This window comes from Penicillium rubens, assembly GCF_028828025.1.
Source record: "Penicillium rubens strain IBT 27055 chromosome Unknown utg000001l_segment0_segment0, whole genome shotgun sequence".
Taxonomy (NCBI): domain Eukaryota; kingdom Fungi; phylum Ascomycota; class Eurotiomycetes; order Eurotiales; family Aspergillaceae; genus Penicillium; species Penicillium rubens.
Genome location: NW_026890599.1, coordinates 3077901 through 3095301, shown reverse-complemented (window position 1 = coordinate 3095301; position 17401 = coordinate 3077901). Strand labels below are relative to the sequence as shown.

The 17401-nt window shown below is 48.7% G+C and overlaps 7 protein-coding genes across 7 annotated transcripts; 1 reads left to right on the top strand and 6 right to left on the bottom strand.

Moving 5' to 3' along the window:
• Positions 1 to 214: 214 nt before the first annotated feature.
• N7525_001223 (uncharacterized protein) lies at positions 215 to 2110 on the bottom strand (the record flags this gene model as incomplete). The annotated part of the gene is made up of 8 exons (XM_061211811.1): positions 215 to 415; positions 492 to 899; positions 950 to 1319; positions 1369 to 1527; positions 1581 to 1637; positions 1698 to 1765; positions 1821 to 1914; positions 1968 to 2110. 8 exons carry the CDS (start codon positions 2108 to 2110, stop codon positions 215 to 217), a joined length of 1500 nt encoding a protein of 499 aa, XP_061071037.1.
• Positions 2111 to 2744: 634 nt separating this feature from the next.
• On the bottom strand, positions 2745 to 4160 carry N7525_001222 (M20 family metallopeptidase; the record flags this gene model as incomplete). The annotated part of the gene is made up of 4 exons (XM_002558141.1): positions 2745 to 2959; positions 3017 to 3156; positions 3219 to 4015; positions 4068 to 4160. The coding sequence occupies 4 exons, from the start codon at positions 4158 to 4160 to the stop codon at positions 2745 to 2747; spliced, it is 1245 nt and encodes a 414-aa protein (XP_002558187.1).
• A 253-nt stretch (positions 4161 to 4413) lies between these two features.
• N7525_001221 (uncharacterized protein) lies at positions 4414 to 5013 on the bottom strand (the record flags this gene model as incomplete). The annotated part of the gene is made up of 1 exon (XM_061211810.1): positions 4414 to 5013. One exon carries the CDS (start codon positions 5011 to 5013, stop codon positions 4414 to 4416), a length of 600 nt encoding a protein of 199 aa, XP_061071036.1.
• A 619-nt stretch (positions 5014 to 5632) lies between these two features.
• N7525_001220 (uncharacterized protein) lies at positions 5633 to 6619 on the bottom strand (the record flags this gene model as incomplete). The annotated part of the gene is made up of 1 exon (XM_002558143.1): positions 5633 to 6619. The coding sequence occupies one exon, from the start codon at positions 6617 to 6619 to the stop codon at positions 5633 to 5635; it is 987 nt and encodes a 328-aa protein (XP_002558189.1).
• Positions 6620 to 8620: 2001 nt separating this feature from the next.
• On the top strand, positions 8621 to 10439 carry N7525_001219 (GMC family oxidoreductase; the record flags this gene model as incomplete). Its single annotated transcript, XM_002558146.2, has 3 exons — positions 8621 to 8663; positions 8724 to 9437; positions 9490 to 10439. 3 exons carry the CDS (start codon positions 8621 to 8623, stop codon positions 10437 to 10439), a joined length of 1707 nt encoding a protein of 568 aa, XP_002558192.2.
• Positions 10440 to 10758: 319 nt separating this feature from the next.
• Positions 10759 to 14489, bottom strand: N7525_001218 (bZIP transcription factor; the record flags this gene model as incomplete). The annotated part of the gene is made up of 6 exons (XM_061211809.1): positions 10759 to 11185; positions 11242 to 11658; positions 11747 to 11913; positions 11986 to 12275; positions 13207 to 14323; positions 14388 to 14489. The coding sequence occupies 6 exons, from the start codon at positions 14487 to 14489 to the stop codon at positions 10759 to 10761; spliced, it is 2520 nt and encodes an 839-aa protein (XP_061071035.1).
• A 1240-nt stretch (positions 14490 to 15729) lies between these two features.
• N7525_001217 (BZIP transcription factor) lies at positions 15730 to 17007 on the bottom strand (the record flags this gene model as incomplete). Its single annotated transcript, XM_061211808.1, has 4 exons — positions 15730 to 16227; positions 16280 to 16545; positions 16717 to 16732; positions 16954 to 17007. 4 exons carry the CDS (start codon positions 17005 to 17007, stop codon positions 15730 to 15732), a joined length of 834 nt encoding a protein of 277 aa, XP_061071034.1.
• Between the last annotated feature and the right edge of the window lie 394 nt (positions 17008 to 17401).

Below are 17401 nucleotides of genomic sequence, written 5' to 3'. Positions count from 1 at the left end.
GGGCTTGTCAGTCCATAGAGCAGCCATGGAGGTTGCGACACTCTCTGCAAAAGTCCATTCTAGTATCTGCTGGATATTACCGGTATGCTACATATGAACGTTAGAATTACCAGAAATAACTGTCCTAATCCTTGGATTTAACTTTGAAATTTTAACTCGCTCCTAAAGCTTGCTAGCTGAACAAAATTATACCGACATGACCTCCCTTTCTGATCTAAAGAAGATACCGGAAGCTCTCAATCTCGCGATCAGTCTTGTTCGATATCTCATCCTGTAGCTCAGCTCCCACGGTCATCTGCTCAGGCGAGCCATACAACCTGTCTCGTCGGCGGTTCTCCCACGTGTAGTACGTGTATAAGCATATGAGCAGGAAAAGGCTCAAGACCAAGCCAGACATAGAAGCTCTAATTCCAGTCTATGGTAAAAAGGCATGGCGTTAGTTTTGTATTTTGCAATAGAAATATTGGCAGGAAAAAAAAAGGGTCACTTACTGGGTACGAAGGCTCCTCCGAGGCAAGGAAAAATTGAGGGCCCACGATATTTCCAACGCAGTATGCGATAAAAAGCAACGAACTCACGACACTCTTCTTCGAGAACCCGGCCACATTAGATGTAACGATACTCAACGAGATGGGAAGGTTGATCGCATAGACCACGGCTAACGTCAACCCAACCATTCGCCCAACTTTATCGTCGGGGTCAAGCTTCCAGATGAGTATCAAGCCCACAATAGAAACGACTGTGTTAAGACACATTCCCAATATACGGGAAGACGGGATAAAGGTCGCGGTGATTGAGGTAATCAGCAAGAACACGATCTGCGCAGCTCCCTGAGGCATTTGCATGATAAGGGCCTTGAGGTCAGTGAACCCGAACCCGGCGGTGATAATGGACGTAAACTAAAGCCGCGTAAGCTTTGAACTTGAGGGACAAGAAAGTAAACACTCACGCTAGTAAGACCACCGTTGGCCAGGTTCGAGGCGAAAGAGTTCAAAACCAGAAGCCACGTCTGAGGGTCTTTTATGGCTTGAAGAGCCTGCGACCACCTGAACACGCCAGTATCCATGACTCCGGTTTTGTTTTTCAGCGTTCGCTGCACAGCAATAGCACGCTCATTAGGCTTCAAAAAGATGGCCTTGGAAGGCGAGTCTGGTAGCAGGACAAACAATACAATACCATAAGCTGAAGTGACGGCGCCGAGAATAAGGAACAAGAGTTTCCAGTGGGAAATGACTGACGTGTTAATAGTCCCAATACCGTAGGCGATCACTCCACCAATGAGTACAGCGATACAGTTTCCGAAGAACCAAGCAGATTGTCTGGAGTTGGTTAGCAAGGCCTAAATCCATCCTGATTTCGACGACATACCGTAGAGGCTGTTCCTCCCGTTTATAAAACATGCCCGTGAGCAAGGTGAATCCCGGTGCGATTGACGCCTCCCCTGCTCCCAAGAAGAAACGGACGGTCATAAGTCCACCCCAATTAGAGCAAGCAGCATGACACAATAAGAACCCGCCCCAAATGAAGCTTGTATAATTAGTCTCATCGTTGGTGCTATGTGTCCTTGGAGAGGAACTTACACCGAGACTCCGATATATTTCCCAATAGGAAGCCGGACGATAATATATGAACTAGGCCTGTTGTGGGATCAGTATTCGTAAGAAGAGGTAGAGATAGAAGGGGACTCGAATACACACCAACTCCAGGCAAAGTAACCAAAATAGAAAATCGCAGATGCCCATGAATATTGCGCTCCGCGCAGGTTCTATAACCTTCTGTCAACACATATTCATCGGTCGACAACTGTAGCACATAAATACCAAATCTTCTCGTAAATTAAAGAGCGTCGCCTGACTCAGAGCGAGCTTGTCGAGGAATTGGAGGAAATATGCGATTCCCATCAACGGGACCAGACTTCTTTAGATCAGATACGCACACACACATTGAGATAGTTCCGGAATACTCACATAAGATCGAGCTTCCACAATACTTTCCGTTCCTCCTCAGCCGTTGGTTGGATAGCGAGCACTTGACCAAGATCGAGGTCCCGGCTAAGTGGCTCACCTCCCTTCGTATCCTTCTCATCTAGGTTGGCCTCGTGAGATTGCATCGCGAATATGAAACAAATGTAATTCTACTGGATGAGGTACATTCAAGGCCTTCTTATTCAAACACACAAGCCGGTATCGCTTTCGCCTTCCTCCAAGTATGCCGAGCAAAGTCTGCTTGAACCTACCATGGCCGGTGTGTTTCCGCGGTGGACCCAAGTCCATCATTGAAGGGGAAGCTCAAATACCTCGACCAATTGCGATGCATGGTTGAGTCTTTGAGTTATCATTAGAATTTCCCCGCGATGCTAGTCCCATGGAACAAACCAGCCGGCTAATCGGTCGGCACCCCACTTCCCCATTATGCGATAGTATCAGTCAATTAAAATCCGGGGATTTGCTGTCAGGACGGAGCTGATCTGGGGGAGCATCCACATCCCCCTCAACGGATGCTAAGCACGGCAATTGAGTTCGCCGTCGATCGTCCTCATCTGAAATAGGGGTTGGTGCGATGTGGTTATGGATGAACGCGAGGCGTTCGAGATACGCTAAGACCGCTCTATTCCGCGACGATTGCCAATAGTGTTTGTACGAATAGGGAAAGTTTTCAATGACTATGTGTCATACACTTGCAATTTAATTTCAGAAGGTCTTTAGACACGGGACTGCACTAAATCCAGCCTAGTATTCACAATTCTAAGCCTTCTCAAAGTCCGACTTGATGGCAGTGGCGAAACTTCCATCGACTAAAGCTCTACACGCCACCACAGCCATTCCCGCCGCACAGTGCAGACTACGCTTGAACCCATCCTCGGATCCAGCCCCGGCAGTAAATTGTGGTGTGTGGTTGACACCATCGACGTGAATATAGAATCCACCGTGGAAGCCAGGTACTTCGTATGAGACGTTGCCTATATTGGAGTGAATAGTCAGCCTCTGGCTACACTGTAATGGACTTCAACACTCACCCATATCAGTGGACCCTCCGCTAAGACCTCCCACCTGGCCTGCGGCGTCGAAGATAGTACTATGGCCCATAGCGTTCATAGCAGAGACATAGCTGTCACATATAGGCTTATTGATCTTCATATCCTTATACGCGGCCTCCCTAGGAAACGGATTAGCGAACCGTATGAGAATGCCCAGGTGGAACATCCCCAACTATCATACCATTCGTATTCCACCGTGCAGCCAGTAGCAGTCGCAGCAGCCTCAAAGCATTTGACTACTTTCTCTGTCAACGGCTTCAGCGTCCTCGCAGTCTCGGATCGAATGTAGTATTCAACTGTCGTAGAGGCAGGAATAACATTCGGTCTGTCTCCACCTCGCGAAATAACTCCATGAATCTTTTGCGTAGGTAAGATCTGCTGTCGCAGCATCGAAATATTCACATAAGCCGACACTACAGCATCTAGAGCATTAATGCCCTCCCACGGAGCAGCTGAAGCATGCGCCGGTTTGCCAGTGAACGTCACCTGGACCTTGTCGTTCGCAAGATACAGCCCGGTACATGAACTCGAGCTAATGAGATCAGGGGCGCCTGACAGTACCGGGAATGGATGTACCATGAAGCATGCATCCACATCTTTGTATGCTCCCGAGTTGATCAGCAGGAGCTTTCCACCACCACCTTCCTCGGCAGGAGTCCCCAGCAGCCGAACCGAATACCCCAACCCATCGGAGTATAGAGTATCCATTGCCTCGCAGGTAGCCAGGAAGGCCGCGATCGAACTTGTCGCGATCAGATTGTGTCCACATGCATGTCCCATGCCTGGAAGCGCATCGTATTCTGCGTTGAAAGCAATCGTACGTCCGCCCTTGCCGCGGCTATAGATCACTTCAAGCGCCGTCTCAATGCCATAGGCCTTTCTATGGACCTGGTATCCCGCCCCGAGCGACTCAAAGAACTCGCAGACATTGTCGTGGGCGTTGTATTCCTTGAATGCCAGCTCGGGTTTGGACCAGATCTATCGAATGTTATTAAAATATCATGGTGTGCTTGCCCAATATGATACGCACCTTCTGATTGATCTCACTGAGCTTGGATTCATACTTATCCAACGCCCCACAGATCTTGTTGATGATCTCTGCTTGTCCCTGTACTGGCAACATCTTGTTGAATTGCAAAAAAAAAAAAAAAGAAAAAAGAGAAATTTCCGATCTGTGCACAAATGCTGGTACTGGGAAATGCAACCAACCTTAAAGGAAATGAAGCAAAAAAAAACAGCCAAGAAAGGAACTCTGTGCCGAACGTCACCTCACGAAGATAACACATGGAACACACAGTCCAAGTGGGGGCGCGGGGGATGGTTAGAGCATTCCGCAGTGGAGAAGCAATGCACGTCCATCAGTCTCATTCCGGCGACTAAGATCCAGAATACCCCGACCCCGTAAACAGGCTTGCCGAATGGGCCTGAACAGGTCTCTGATCCAAAAAGATCCGCATTTCAACGATCTGCAGATCTGACTCATCGCGGCCTTCCAGATCGAGGACGTTGAACTCACGCACTCGAACTGCGAACTGGTCGGGGTCCTCCTTGAATGTTGTTTCGGATGTCGCCTCGAACATAACCGTGCGCTTCATTTGGATATTCCCCGCCAGCGGGGCATAGAGCTGTCCTCTTTGGGCGGCCTCTTGGTCTGGAGCGGTCCTGTTGTACGACGTATGGACGGGGCCTGTGTCACTCCCAAGGTCGATATCCCAGGCGAGGTAAACATGGTGGTGGAATTTGCAGATGTGACGGCTGCGCACTTCGAGGAGAGGAACTGCCTGGCTTGCGGATGTTGGTGGATCGCTGCCGATAAGGATGGGAGCGCTCGGTGTGAAGAAAGGGCTAATGGGAGTTTCGGCGGGAGTCAGAGAGTCTAGTGCTGGTAGGAATCGTCGGAGAAATTTAAGACCTGGTGAAGCTGTGGCAGGGATAGACTCGTAGGGACCATGGTGGATGGAGACGGTGCTTTCCATGCTGCATCAACTACGAGAAACATTTGCTTAGAACTCGGCATTCCTCCAGTTGATTTTGATCTCTGATTGTATGTCATGGCGACGTAATATTGTCATTGAAGTAGTTACATCATGAGGCTGAAAATCAACAAATCGTGGGGGGTCGATAGACAGCATTAAATTATTATTGCCAATAATCTGGCACATATGAACAGCACAGTCCTATGGTGGACCTAGCAGAATTTTGTAGTGGTTTGGTTGAACCACATGGTATATTTTACAGTCAGCTGGAATTGACAAGGCTGTTCGAATCTCGCGCTGGATGCAGGGATCGAGGAGCATCAGATTATTGATATGCCGGAAGAGCTGCGCAAATGTTTCGCTTGGCGAGATGAAACCACGCGCTTCGGATTCCAGTTAGCGGGATTGTGGGGCGTCGAAAACTTGTTGACGCGATTTCCCTGCGACGAGCAGACGAAGCATGTAGAACTGCATACTTTACTCCTGAAAATCTTCACCAAATGTGGTGAGCAGAAGCCAGTCGGGAGAGTAAACAACCAAGGCCACTTGGTTGTGCCCGTGAAAGGTTCGTTAGACCTTTGATCTGAGTGGTAGAAAATTCATGATCACCAGTCAAACCTCAAGATGGATGCAGGCTGTCATCAGTCGACCGGGTAGATGGACGAATTCTGCGCTCGGAGCTGGGCAAGCTCTCCATAGACAATGTATTCCAGCCTCTCCGTCCCGCCGGTCGCGATTCCCTTGGGGCGGCATGAGTGATATCCGACGTAATCTGGGAAGGATCCACGAAGCCTGGATATTCTTCGTGTTCTAACGAGGTGGGCTGCGATCGATGACTTTGCACGAGATCGACTAGCTTTCCGAGCACACCGAACTCGAGCTTCAACTTGACGCTGTAGACCATGGCCTTCAATGTGGTCTGCAGCGAGTAAAACCCAATGTATTCCACAAGGAGTAAACAGATATCAAGCAATATGATGACAAAATTGATGGTAAGCAACTCATACATGATTCTGGACCGCCGTCGGTCCTTGTCTGGCATCATTCTGAGCAGCTTCACGGTCTCGACAATGTAAATTCCCGAGATGACAATTTCTTGGGCACAGAACCAAGCCAGCTGCATCCGCTCCATGACATTGTATCCACGAATCATTGGCTTAGTTCCAACGTATGCGGTAAGGAAGGTAAGAACGGTCGTGGGGATCAAGAGAATAATCGCGTCGATGATGATCAGCCAAAGAACAAACCGAAGCACTTTGTTGCTATTGACCACCAAATGAAGGCGAGAGTAGAGGACCAGCGATTGGCCTGGGACCATGACGTAAAAGCCAATGGTGGAGATAGTCAAAGAGAGCCATGCTGGGGATAGAGAAAAGAACATAAGCAGATGGCCAATGGCATGAGGGATCACTCCGAGGATGACCGAGAGCAGAAGCGTCCAAAAGTAGAGTCCGCGGTACCGAGAAAAGGTCAAAAATAACAATATGAACAATTCGATGGAGTTGTATAATGCGATGGAGGTGAAGACAATCATCAACGTCCGCACAGCTAGAGCATCGTCACGGTGCCCATTCACCACGATGGGAGAATGTGACAGGTCTGTCATGGTCGCCGACTAAAGCAGCCTGGCTAAGATATATATTCAATGCTGGTATTGGGAAGACCGTAGGAAGGATATTTCATGCCCCGCTTGGTGAGAACCCCGGTACACTTTGCTTGAATTGTACCAGCTCCGCAGCCATGATAGTTGTTCTAGTCCGAGCAAATCATTTGCGCCAATGGCGTCTATGATGATCCAAAAAGGGTATCAAGGGTTTGGGAGGATCGCTAATCGGACAAAAATGGGGGGATTTCGGGAGGAGATTGGGATCGGTGAGAGTATCTGATCGCAAGTTCGTTTGCCGAAGAATGCGGATGTAACTCTGGAGACTCCGAGGACGATGATGAGGTCAAGGACTCAATGCAGGAAATGAAGCCAAATGAACGTCTAACAATGCGGTTATATTGTAATGGTTTGAAAATAGTACATGGTTGAGAAGAGGAAAAGAAGAAAAGGGCTTTCCCCAGCCTATTTGCCCCCATGCCAAGCTAAGCCGAGAAAGGGAACCCTTGGGACCGCCACACGTGAACTTTGCACTTTTTCGTCTTTTCCAAATTTAGTGGGAATTAAATGGCGATCTACATAATTACAACCGGATGATCGTTTCCTATTTCAAATTTCAAGTTTGGTCTATTGTCTCCAGGGCTATTCTCGTGCATTTGAAAATCAATTGTCGACCTTTCAAGGGAGTGGCAATGGGTAGAGTGGCTAATGTGGCTAAAATGGTTTACAGTACTTGGATCCAGCCATCTATGGATACATGTATTTCTACGGAAGGGCTTCCTGAAAAGAAACGAGATGTTTCATTCAATTACCGAATCTTCAAGTTTTTTGCGCTAACCTCCGCTAACCTCCGCTAACCTCGGAATCGGGCCTCTCTTGCGATTGGTCAATTCCTCTGGAGAAAATCCAAACATTCGATTCCAAGTTTCCCGGTCTCGTGACCTTGCTTCCCCCATCCCTCTGTCGGGACAATATACCCTCCAGGGCTGGATGCATACTCTGTACGGAGTATGCGTATGCGCGTCTCCGGCCCGTGCCCAAGATCTCCCCATTGCAGATCTATAGCTGCACAGGCCATGAAGAAGTGGTCACTCCGGGGGTTATCATGATAGTCGTGGAAAATAAGGTGAATGCCAATGACGCTGAGCATGACCCCTGAACAATAGTGCTGTTACTCCGTACAACCTTGAAACATATTTCCATATGTTGTATTTCCGACCTGTCATATTTCCCTGCACTCAGCTCTGAAGCGAAACCTCCTAGCTTCAAAGATCGATACCCTGCGCTAGTCATTCCCTGATCGCAGTGTGGGTCCCCATCGGCTTGAATCTTATTGTTTTCCCTTCTCGGGTTTCCGACAATTTCGACTAAGTTTTAGCGATGCGGAATCGGCAATTAGTGCAACCGGGCATGCGCATGCTGCGCAGGTACTTAAAGGGTACATGTCAAGAAGGTACGAAATACTGGACTCTATAAGAATCAACATGGATTGCCCGTGATTTCCATTTGAGCGTGTGACAAAGAGCGACTTTAAATTCCCATTGTCATCTTTGCTTATAGTACCATGTTGCACTTTTTCTGTTAGCGTGACACTAATGAAGTAGGCTTTGTGTTAGCCTTTGCATGTATCCTTCACCACACCTGGGCTCTGCATGCACCCCTCCAACTTTGACCAGGTTGACGAACCTTACTGGCTTCGAAGATCCATTTAGCCTGTATGGATAAACATCCAACATTCTGTGAATGTTTCTGTCAAATCAAAACCCCTCCACTTCTAGTGGTGGCGGTGTATACATTTCCTGCCCCCGCCTATTATTGGGTCCTGACAGGTGGACTCCGTCTAACCCGCCATTTTAAGTGTGTTGGCTTACTCCGAATGCCATCAAAGAGGGGTATTCAGCTGGCGCGGGGCATGTGAAAAAGAAAATCTGACATATACCTAACGCGTTGCCTCTGATCTCAGCAGATTTCTCTACTTGTTTTTAAACGAAGTCTTCCTTTAACATGGGATCTACAGGAAACAATTATGACTTTGTCATCGTAGGAGGTAACCTTGGAATCATGCACCAGGCACACATGCAGTCCCCCATGCTCATCACTTAAATAGGTGGTCCAGCTGGTTGCGCCCTGGCTGCGGGGCTTGCCAAATCAGCCGAAAGACCTCAGGTTCTGCTTCTTGAAGCAGGTGGTCGCAATGATGATAACGCTTTGCGGGTTGACGGAAAGCGCTGGACGACATTCATGGAAGGAAAACTGAACTGGGGATATAAGACCACACCTCAGGAACATTGCAACGGGCGTGAGCTAGACTATTCCCGTGGAAAGGGTCTGGGAGGTAGCTCGGCAATCAACTTCGGCGTCTATAGTGTAGGCGCGCGGGACGACTACAATGAGTGGGCGTCTGCGGTGGGCGATGACACCTTCGCATGGGAGGAGATGCAGACCCGCTTCAAGAATTTGGAGACCTTCAATGGCGGTGTCACACTTCTGAAGAACAGGAAATATGCCAATTCAGTTGCCTCCGACCACGGCAACTCGGGTGACCTGCGTGTCGGGTATGCAGAGGACTGGGAAAGGGACTTGTCGCTCTCACTGGATGCTTTCGAAGCAGCTGGGCACAAGCTCAACTTGGATCACAACTCTGGCAATCCCCTTGGCATGGCCGCCACGATTAACTCCGCTCACAAGGGAAAGCGTACCACGGCTGTCGACTTACTTTCGGGTGCTCCTGCTAATCTTGTGGTTGTCACGGACAGCCCAGTACAGAGGATCTTACTGCAGGGCAAGAAGGCCGTTGGAGTAGAGGCCCAGGGCAAGCAGTGTATGTCTCATCCTGGTCTTTTATCGCTCCCTTCATCTGACGTGCATTGCAGACTTCGCTTCTCGGGACGTGATTCTCTCCGCAGGCTCACTCGACACCCCGAAGATCCTAATGCATTCTGGAATCGGACCAGCCGCAGACCTCGAGAAATTCAACATTCCAGTAGTCAACGATCTCCCCGCTATTGGCCAGGGTCTCCGAGACCACTACTTTGTTCCTCTGATTCTCGCCCGGAAACCTGAGACGAACGATCGCAACTCGTTCTTCCAAGACCCCGCCGCCATGGAGGCTGCAATGAAACAGTGGGAAGATGACAACACCGGCCTGTGGACCCGATACGGCTGCCAGGTCGGCAGTGGCTGGTTCAAATCAGACCGCATCACCTCCTCGCCCGAATTCAAAGCACTTCCAGCATCCGTGCAAGAATTTATGAACCGCGAAACCATCCCCCACTACGAGATGGTCACCCACCTGCCCATCCATTACATGTTGCCCGATATGTTCAAAGATTACAGCTATGTTGGTCTTGCGGCATTCCTGATGAACGAACAATCCCGCGGCGAAGTGCGCCTGCAGTCCTCCGACCCAGAAGTCCCGCTGCTGTTCAACCCGCGGTTCCTTGAGGATCCGTTCGATCGTCGCGCCTGTATCGAGATCTACCGACACCTGCTGGAAGTTAGTAGCCAGGAGTGCTTCGCGAAGGACACTATCGCCACGCTCATCGGGCCCGCGTCTGATTCCGACGAGGACATCCTCGAGTTCTGGAAGAACTTCCTCTCTTCTAGTTGGCACATGACCGGCACAGTGAAGATGGGCAAGATCGATGCCAGTGACGCTGCTGTTGACTCGCATTTCCGCGTGCGGGGCATGGAGAATCTCCGCGTTGCTGATATGAGTGTTGTTCCTGTTCTCACTAACAATCACACGCAGGCTACTGCCTACGTGACTGGTGTTACTTGTGCTGATGTTCTTATAAAGGAACATGGCCTTAATGAACAGTAAATAAATATTATATCATAGTATTGGCCGGTCAAGATTGTTCAATGGGCTTCATTGGCCACGATACAGAGCGATCTACAATGGATGAGAACGACGGTTAATGACTTATTGCTACCGAATCCCTACTAAAATAAACGGGTTTCAAGAAATAAAGGATACAGGGACTATACAGCCTGCGGCCAATGAAATAGTATTGCATTTCCACTCTCTATCGCATCGAAGTTTTGTTTCTCAACCTATGGTTCTGCATGAAAAACCCACGAACGCCCAGTTTTTCCGTTGCATCGCATAGATCATCAGGGTTATGTGTAAGTGATCAGCTTCACTCGAAGTGACCTGACTTTGCCTGCGAGAACGGGCATGTTGCCAGACCTCTGGCCTTAATTACCTCGATATCTGATCTCATCTCCTCCGCTCCATGCTCCTTCTGTGGATCCGGGCCTATCGTCATCAAGTCATATCCTCCTGGTTGATACCGGTCTCCTCGCGACCCGGGCACTTTCCCTCCCAGTGCTCTAACTAGCAACGCGCCGAGTCCCCATCTTGACCAGAAAGTCGGTCGGACGTACCAGGGTTGCAGAGTTTTTCTTTGGAAATTATAAAGACGCGTTTCTGGGTTTGGTATGTCGTGCACTAGCTTGACAGCACTAGACGAGGACCGTGGAAGTGCAAGATATCGGAGGTATACCTTTCGTGTCTCTCGGATGAGGGCCAGTAGGAACCAAAGGACTGGACCGGGAGACTCAAGACTGTAGACGTTAGTTGAAAAAACCATTTCTGTAGTTAAATGAGAGGTAAGACTTACCAAAGGCTCATTCTCATCACATCGTCCAAGTCGTTACCTAGCATCTTTCGCACACTTGTTCTTACGGATCCAGGAAGTGATGACAATGCCGAATCGACGTAGACGCGAACGTATTGGTCATTCGTCGCCGTGGGCTTTGCCACTTCTTCTTCATACTGGATTGTCCAGTCTCTCAACTCAATCGCAAAGTGCAGGCCATTTTTCCATCCGTCGATCTTTGAAGGAAGTCGGTCAAAGGGGATTCCCATGTCTTCTCCCAAGTTCTTGTGAAAGATACCGAGAGCGCATTTCTCGACGTCAGTAAGCTTGCGCCATTCTTCCCTTTCAACAACATTCAAGATCTCGGCGAGACCGTCACCTAGAGTATGGAGCAGATCATTATCGGTTATTTTGTTGGCACGACGATAACGAGCATGGCTAATCATGGGTCAGCGAACGGAACAAGAAATTTTAGCCTTGCCATGAAATGAAGGAAATCCGATTTCAACTGGTGCATGTAACATACAGATAATTCATTCTGGCCACAGCTGATGCATAGCGATCAGAATCCCTAGGTTTGGACTGCACTTCTCGCAAGACGATTTCCGTATCAACAGCGCGCTTCCCCGAGTTGCGCTTATTGTTTTGGCCTGTAACTGCGAAGAGTTTGGACATAGTTGGAATACCTCCAGCCTAGAACAATACTTGGACTTAGCGGTATTCTCTATGATGCTGGTTTGGACCGACCACGAGTTTCTATCGTACCTTCAATAGAGCCATTTTGCGGGCTTTAGCAAAAGCATGTGGAAACTCGAGCTCTTGCAACTGATTTAGGATAGCATGTGCTTCTTTCACCGTCATCTCTGACAAGTCTTTCTTGCCAGGTGCGAATGGGGCCTCAATTTTCGCCATGCGGCGGTACCGGAGAAGGCCAACCAATGCTATATAGCTGATGAAGACAATGACAATGGCCAGCCACTGGTTGCAACGTAATGTACATAATGTACAGAGCAAGCCGGTGAAGTCCATCACTTCGTCAACACACTTGATGCGTTCTGCGTCACATGGTAAGCATTTGGCGCAAAAGCAGGGGTTCCGGTTTGCCAACTTGCCCTCTAAAGCTTGTATCCGTGAGAGGGCAAGCTTTATAGATTCTTTTGCCTTTTCAATCCTAGATGAAGAAATAATAAGATGGTAGAGGATATTTAATATATATTAGGTGTGGCAAAGAAGAACTGCCCTGGGTACCGAGGCTCCTGGTTACAGTGGATCACTAACCCAACAAAACTCATAGTCAAATGCAGGAATGTGAGGTATTGATAGACTTCATATTGTTGAGCTCGCAATTCTCAAGCCAACCATGTTTACGATATTGGAAAACTTATGATGGGACCTCGGAGGTTCCAACCTTGCCAAGGTCGAGCACGATGATAATATAATCACCTAGGGGGCAGACAAAGGTCCCAAGCTTGGGGCAACGCAGCAAAACTAGATGAAATAAATATCTCCATTTGCTATACACCCATTACCAATCTAAAATATACGATAGATGCGACTCTAAAGGGGTTGGGGGTGGAAGCGAAGGTCCGAGTACGTTAGACGTCTTTTCTCCCGTTGTAAGCTTCTCACCGATCTCCGGCTAATCAATTTACCCTGGATATTTCATATACATATTTCATCCGATATTCGAGTGTGATAGATTCATTATTATTTCAGGATAAATTTCGCATCAAGGCTGAGCGAAAGGCAGTTTCAACATCAGATCGCCGGAAACCAGGTGCCCGTCCTAAGATAGCCACACCGCGAAGAAGTCCTATCATTTTTTTTTTTTTAGAAACGAGATCAACACGATATCAGTGCGAAAGCTCACCTATCAAAAAAGATTCAAGGTCAAATACGCAACATGATGGTTGTTGAGGTAATGCCGAAGCTATAGCATCTGTGAGCCGTGAGTCCAAGTGTTCCTGGTAAATAAGATAGACTTACCTGTCGGGGTCTCAGAAAATGATATGCATTGAGTGTCCAATAAACCAGACTCAATATAGGATTGACTGGGACTCAGTGCGAGATTATGCACGGTGGGAAACGAACCAGGTCCGTCCAAGTCCACACCTTTCTCCCTAAGATATCCTTCCACGTCGCGGCAATCAAACCACTGGCCGCCAAACCCACAAAGCTCCAGATGACTCTGTGCCTGATAGACAGAATTTGGGTCACCGGGACTCCAGGACATGGGTAGAGTACCGAGGATCCTGCGAGGGTGTCTCATTTTCGAGGGGTATATGGGATTCCCTTTTTCATCTTTCGTCGCATAATGTGTTCCAGCTCCCCCAATACAATAAAATGGCAGTGTGGGAATTTCCAGTGAACTGCCTCGTTCAGAAGTGACCAGGTCCCTAAAGTAAGGGTACATCTTTACCCTATCTCTGAAACACGGGACGAGTCTAAATATTCGGAAGACTTCAAGCGGATCAGAGCGCATATCACTGAATATTCGAAAGGCGTGCTCCAGACTGGATCGTTTGAGTCTTCGGGTGAAGGAACTTTCCAGGAATGAATATGAATCGGGAACATTGGCTCCACCAAATCGATCGACGACTTGCACAATGGGTTGGACATAGTCTAATTCTCTTTGTTCCTGGATGACAGGAGATCGACAAAGAACACTCTCCCCCGTTTCCTGATACGGGTTGACCTCTGTTTCCGGGAACGTACTAATGCATGTGGAGCTTCGCTCGGCAAAAGCTTGGTGACCAGAATTAGTCTCATTGGCGGAAAGATCATCATGCTGGATATTCTTGGGTAATAGCGGAGCAGACTTCTTGGAAATTTCTCTCGGTGAAATATGGTCAACACTGGTTTTCTGAACAAAGTCCTCGGACGCCGAAGTCAGAAGACTCAGGATGCTGTCAAACCCAGTGAGAAGTTCGCAATGGGTGTCTTGTAGGTTAGACTGAAGAGTGATCCTGTATTCCGCAAGCGAATTTGAGATTTCTTTCATTTTATGTTCAAGGAAGGCCACTCGTTTCTGGGTTTGTTGAAGACTTGCTTCTCTCTTCAATCTATAGGTTCTCTGGGCTCGGCGGATTTGGCTTCGCCGATCCTGGGCGGGAAATTAGAATGTGTCCTCTCCATTGTTTCTTATTAGTTCCATGGAGTCTGCATACCTCAGACAGTATAGCTTCCCCGGGTGCATCGAGCCTGCGTCTACCCGCGCTCCTTGGCGGTCGCTTTTGACCCATAGCGGGTTTGGTTGCTGAGTTTGACATCTTGATTCATCCGATGTGGGTACGCACTATATCAAGCCGAGGGAGGAATTGTCCCTAGTCCCGGAAAAAAAGTGTCTTGTGAGCAGGCGTTGGGCAATGAAATGAGCATATTCTCGATTCCTATACGTGAAAGCCCTTTCCAGATGGAGGCGAAGTGCTGATAATGTAATCCGCCTCGGTCCCCACAATATGAAAGAAATGGTTGAGTACACAGTTGGGATTGAAACACCAATTGAGTCAGAATGTTGGGGCCAAGTTCAACTAAATAGCCAAAATCCTCCTGATTGTTGGATCCTTTTTTTAAAGTAATAGTGTCATGGCCACGATGGACGTCGGAGATTCGCAGGCTGTTTCCCCCTCCCTTTCCCCGAGGTATTTCCGATACAACTTGATGTTTTGAATATGAACATTCAAGTCACTGAAGATTTCGGTCTGTATGCATAGAACTATTCACACCATTTCAGACATACCGAGTCACTCCAATAGAAAATGTCTAAATTGCTCGTGGCATTTGAATCACGCAAGCAAGAGAACTTCAGCCCATCTCATATACAATGGACGTATGAAGACTTCGTAGGTAAATGCAGGTATATCTGAAAGTCTGGCCTCGAAGGACCCTCCAAATAGCTTCATTCCAAGTCACTAACCAGAAAAGAAAAGAAAAGAAAAGAGGGAACTAATATACTGCGGAGTACAGTCCACTCAAACCCGGTAGCAGAGCGGGTCAAAGGTCTCGGTTTTGGACTTTAAGTTACACATCAAGCTTAAGTCTAGCGACATAATGAGTCCTCATGAAAGCAGTGGCATAGGAAATCTCCGGTAGGCACCGAAAGTCCGCTAGGTAAGTATGGATATGCGCAGCTTGTGGTTAATCCGATTGAACCAGCAGATACATCAAATTGAAGTGTGAAACAAATGCAGGATAATAATCAAACTTCCCCATCAATCTGCCACAACGGGGGTAAGAATGCCAAAACACCAATGGATCGCGAAACCGAAATGAAGAAGATGGAATCGCTCATTGCGCCACACAGCATTACCAAAGGGAGAGTGCATGGCAGTTAAGGCAAAAAGTCATAGAGATCCAGCCGAACACGCGAGATAAAATATGGCGCGTGTCATCAAGCATAACGTAACACCGAAGCTGAATAACGCACGAGCAAAGAAAAAACAGACGCGGGTATCGAAAAGTGATCGCAAAACGTAGGCAATCAAGACGGCGATGAAAGCGGCATGGCAATTAGTTTACCATAGGAAGACCATGTGAGACCTCCTGCTTGTTCACGCCGTCGTTTCCGTCCTGGTTTTCATCCGTGCGCACCCGCTTATTCTGCTGGAAGTTGTTGTTGTTCAGGAAGGTAGCGTCATCAGGGTGCTTACGCATGCCAAGCGTTGCCGCAGCGATGCGGTTCAGAGAGTTCATGTCATCAGAGACTGAACTGGGGTGCTGGCCCTGGGGACCTGGGGTGGGCACCGAGCCCGGGGGGCTGGAGTTCTGAACTCCGGCATTGGCAAGCGCCATCTCAGTGGTGCGGGGCTGGCTCAAATCGATGTTGGCGGGAAGCTCGGGGACTTCACCCTGGGCTTCGAGAAGACGGGATTGCAAATTGATGATGTATTCGCGCAGCTGGTAATTCTCACCCACCAGAGACTTGACCTGATCCTTGAGGGGGTCGATGTTCTTAACCTCTTCCTCGAGTTTACGGATGTAGGTTTCCTTGCGCTGGCGGAATGCGCGCTATTACTATGGTCAGCCAAGTACTCTGTTCACTATATCAAAAAGGACATACCTGGGCAGCACGGTTCTGGGCAGCACGCTTAGAAGTGGACAGCTCACGCTTCCCGTAGCTCTTGGAGCCGCCGTCAGAAGGGGGAGAACCCTGGGGTTGGGTCGGCGTTTGGGGAGCGCCGAGCATGGCACCCGAGATAGCAGGGTCAATATTTGGCTGGTCTCGCGGGCTAGCATTGCTGGGCTGCAGATGCTGTTGCTGTCCAGGGGCACCCTGGGGACGACCGCCCAAGTGGTGCTGAGCAGCTAGAAGCTGGTCATGGAGGACTATAGAATCATCCATGAATGTTAGCAATGGGAAATAATCACGTGCTACGGGCATCCCTGATTCTCCCAGGGGAGATGAGGTAGGAGATCGGTGCGTGGAAGTTTTGGGCTCCAAAAACCACGCATCGTGGCAATCAAACATCAAGAACGCTCTAAACTACAATCACGTACCCTGATCCGCGGGATCCTGCAGTCAAATGTCAGTATGAACCATAGCAAATGAGAGAATGAAGTATATAGGTGATGCGGCAAGACTGGATGGAGACTCGACGCGTCGAAAGGTCGGACCCCGTTCCCGACACGTTGGTGACGCGACATGACTGCCTTATGTCCAAAGTATCGAGGAAGTACACAACGGGGGACCTGATATAGATCTGATGACAAAGGCGTTCAAGATAGTCTGCTTACCTGAGCAGAAGTCTGCATGCTTGGATGCGGCGCTGGCGCGAGTGCAGGTTGCATTGATTAAGAAGAAAAAGGGTTGGTGATGAAATTGGGCGGTGACTTTGCAAGGAACTCTTAGTTTCCGCAAGAATTGAGAGCAAAGACAGCTGCTTCGCTGATCACAGAATACAGCTAAAATGAGGTAAGCAGTTATAGATCCGATGCTGTAAGCAAGTTGATGGCGGGCCCTGGAGGAGAAGAAAGATTACTTAAGGATTCTGAGTCAGAGGATTTGGGGCCCGGGCGATCGTCGATTTATGTAAGGGGTTGGTAAGCGAATGGGCCGCATTAAGAAGGCGGTGAGGGAGGCGGTGGCCCATTCCCCGGAGTTTATATCAACGCGCTTTGCCGCTAAACTGGCTTTGATAACCCATATACTGACTGTGATTGGGTTTAACCACAATCTCATGAT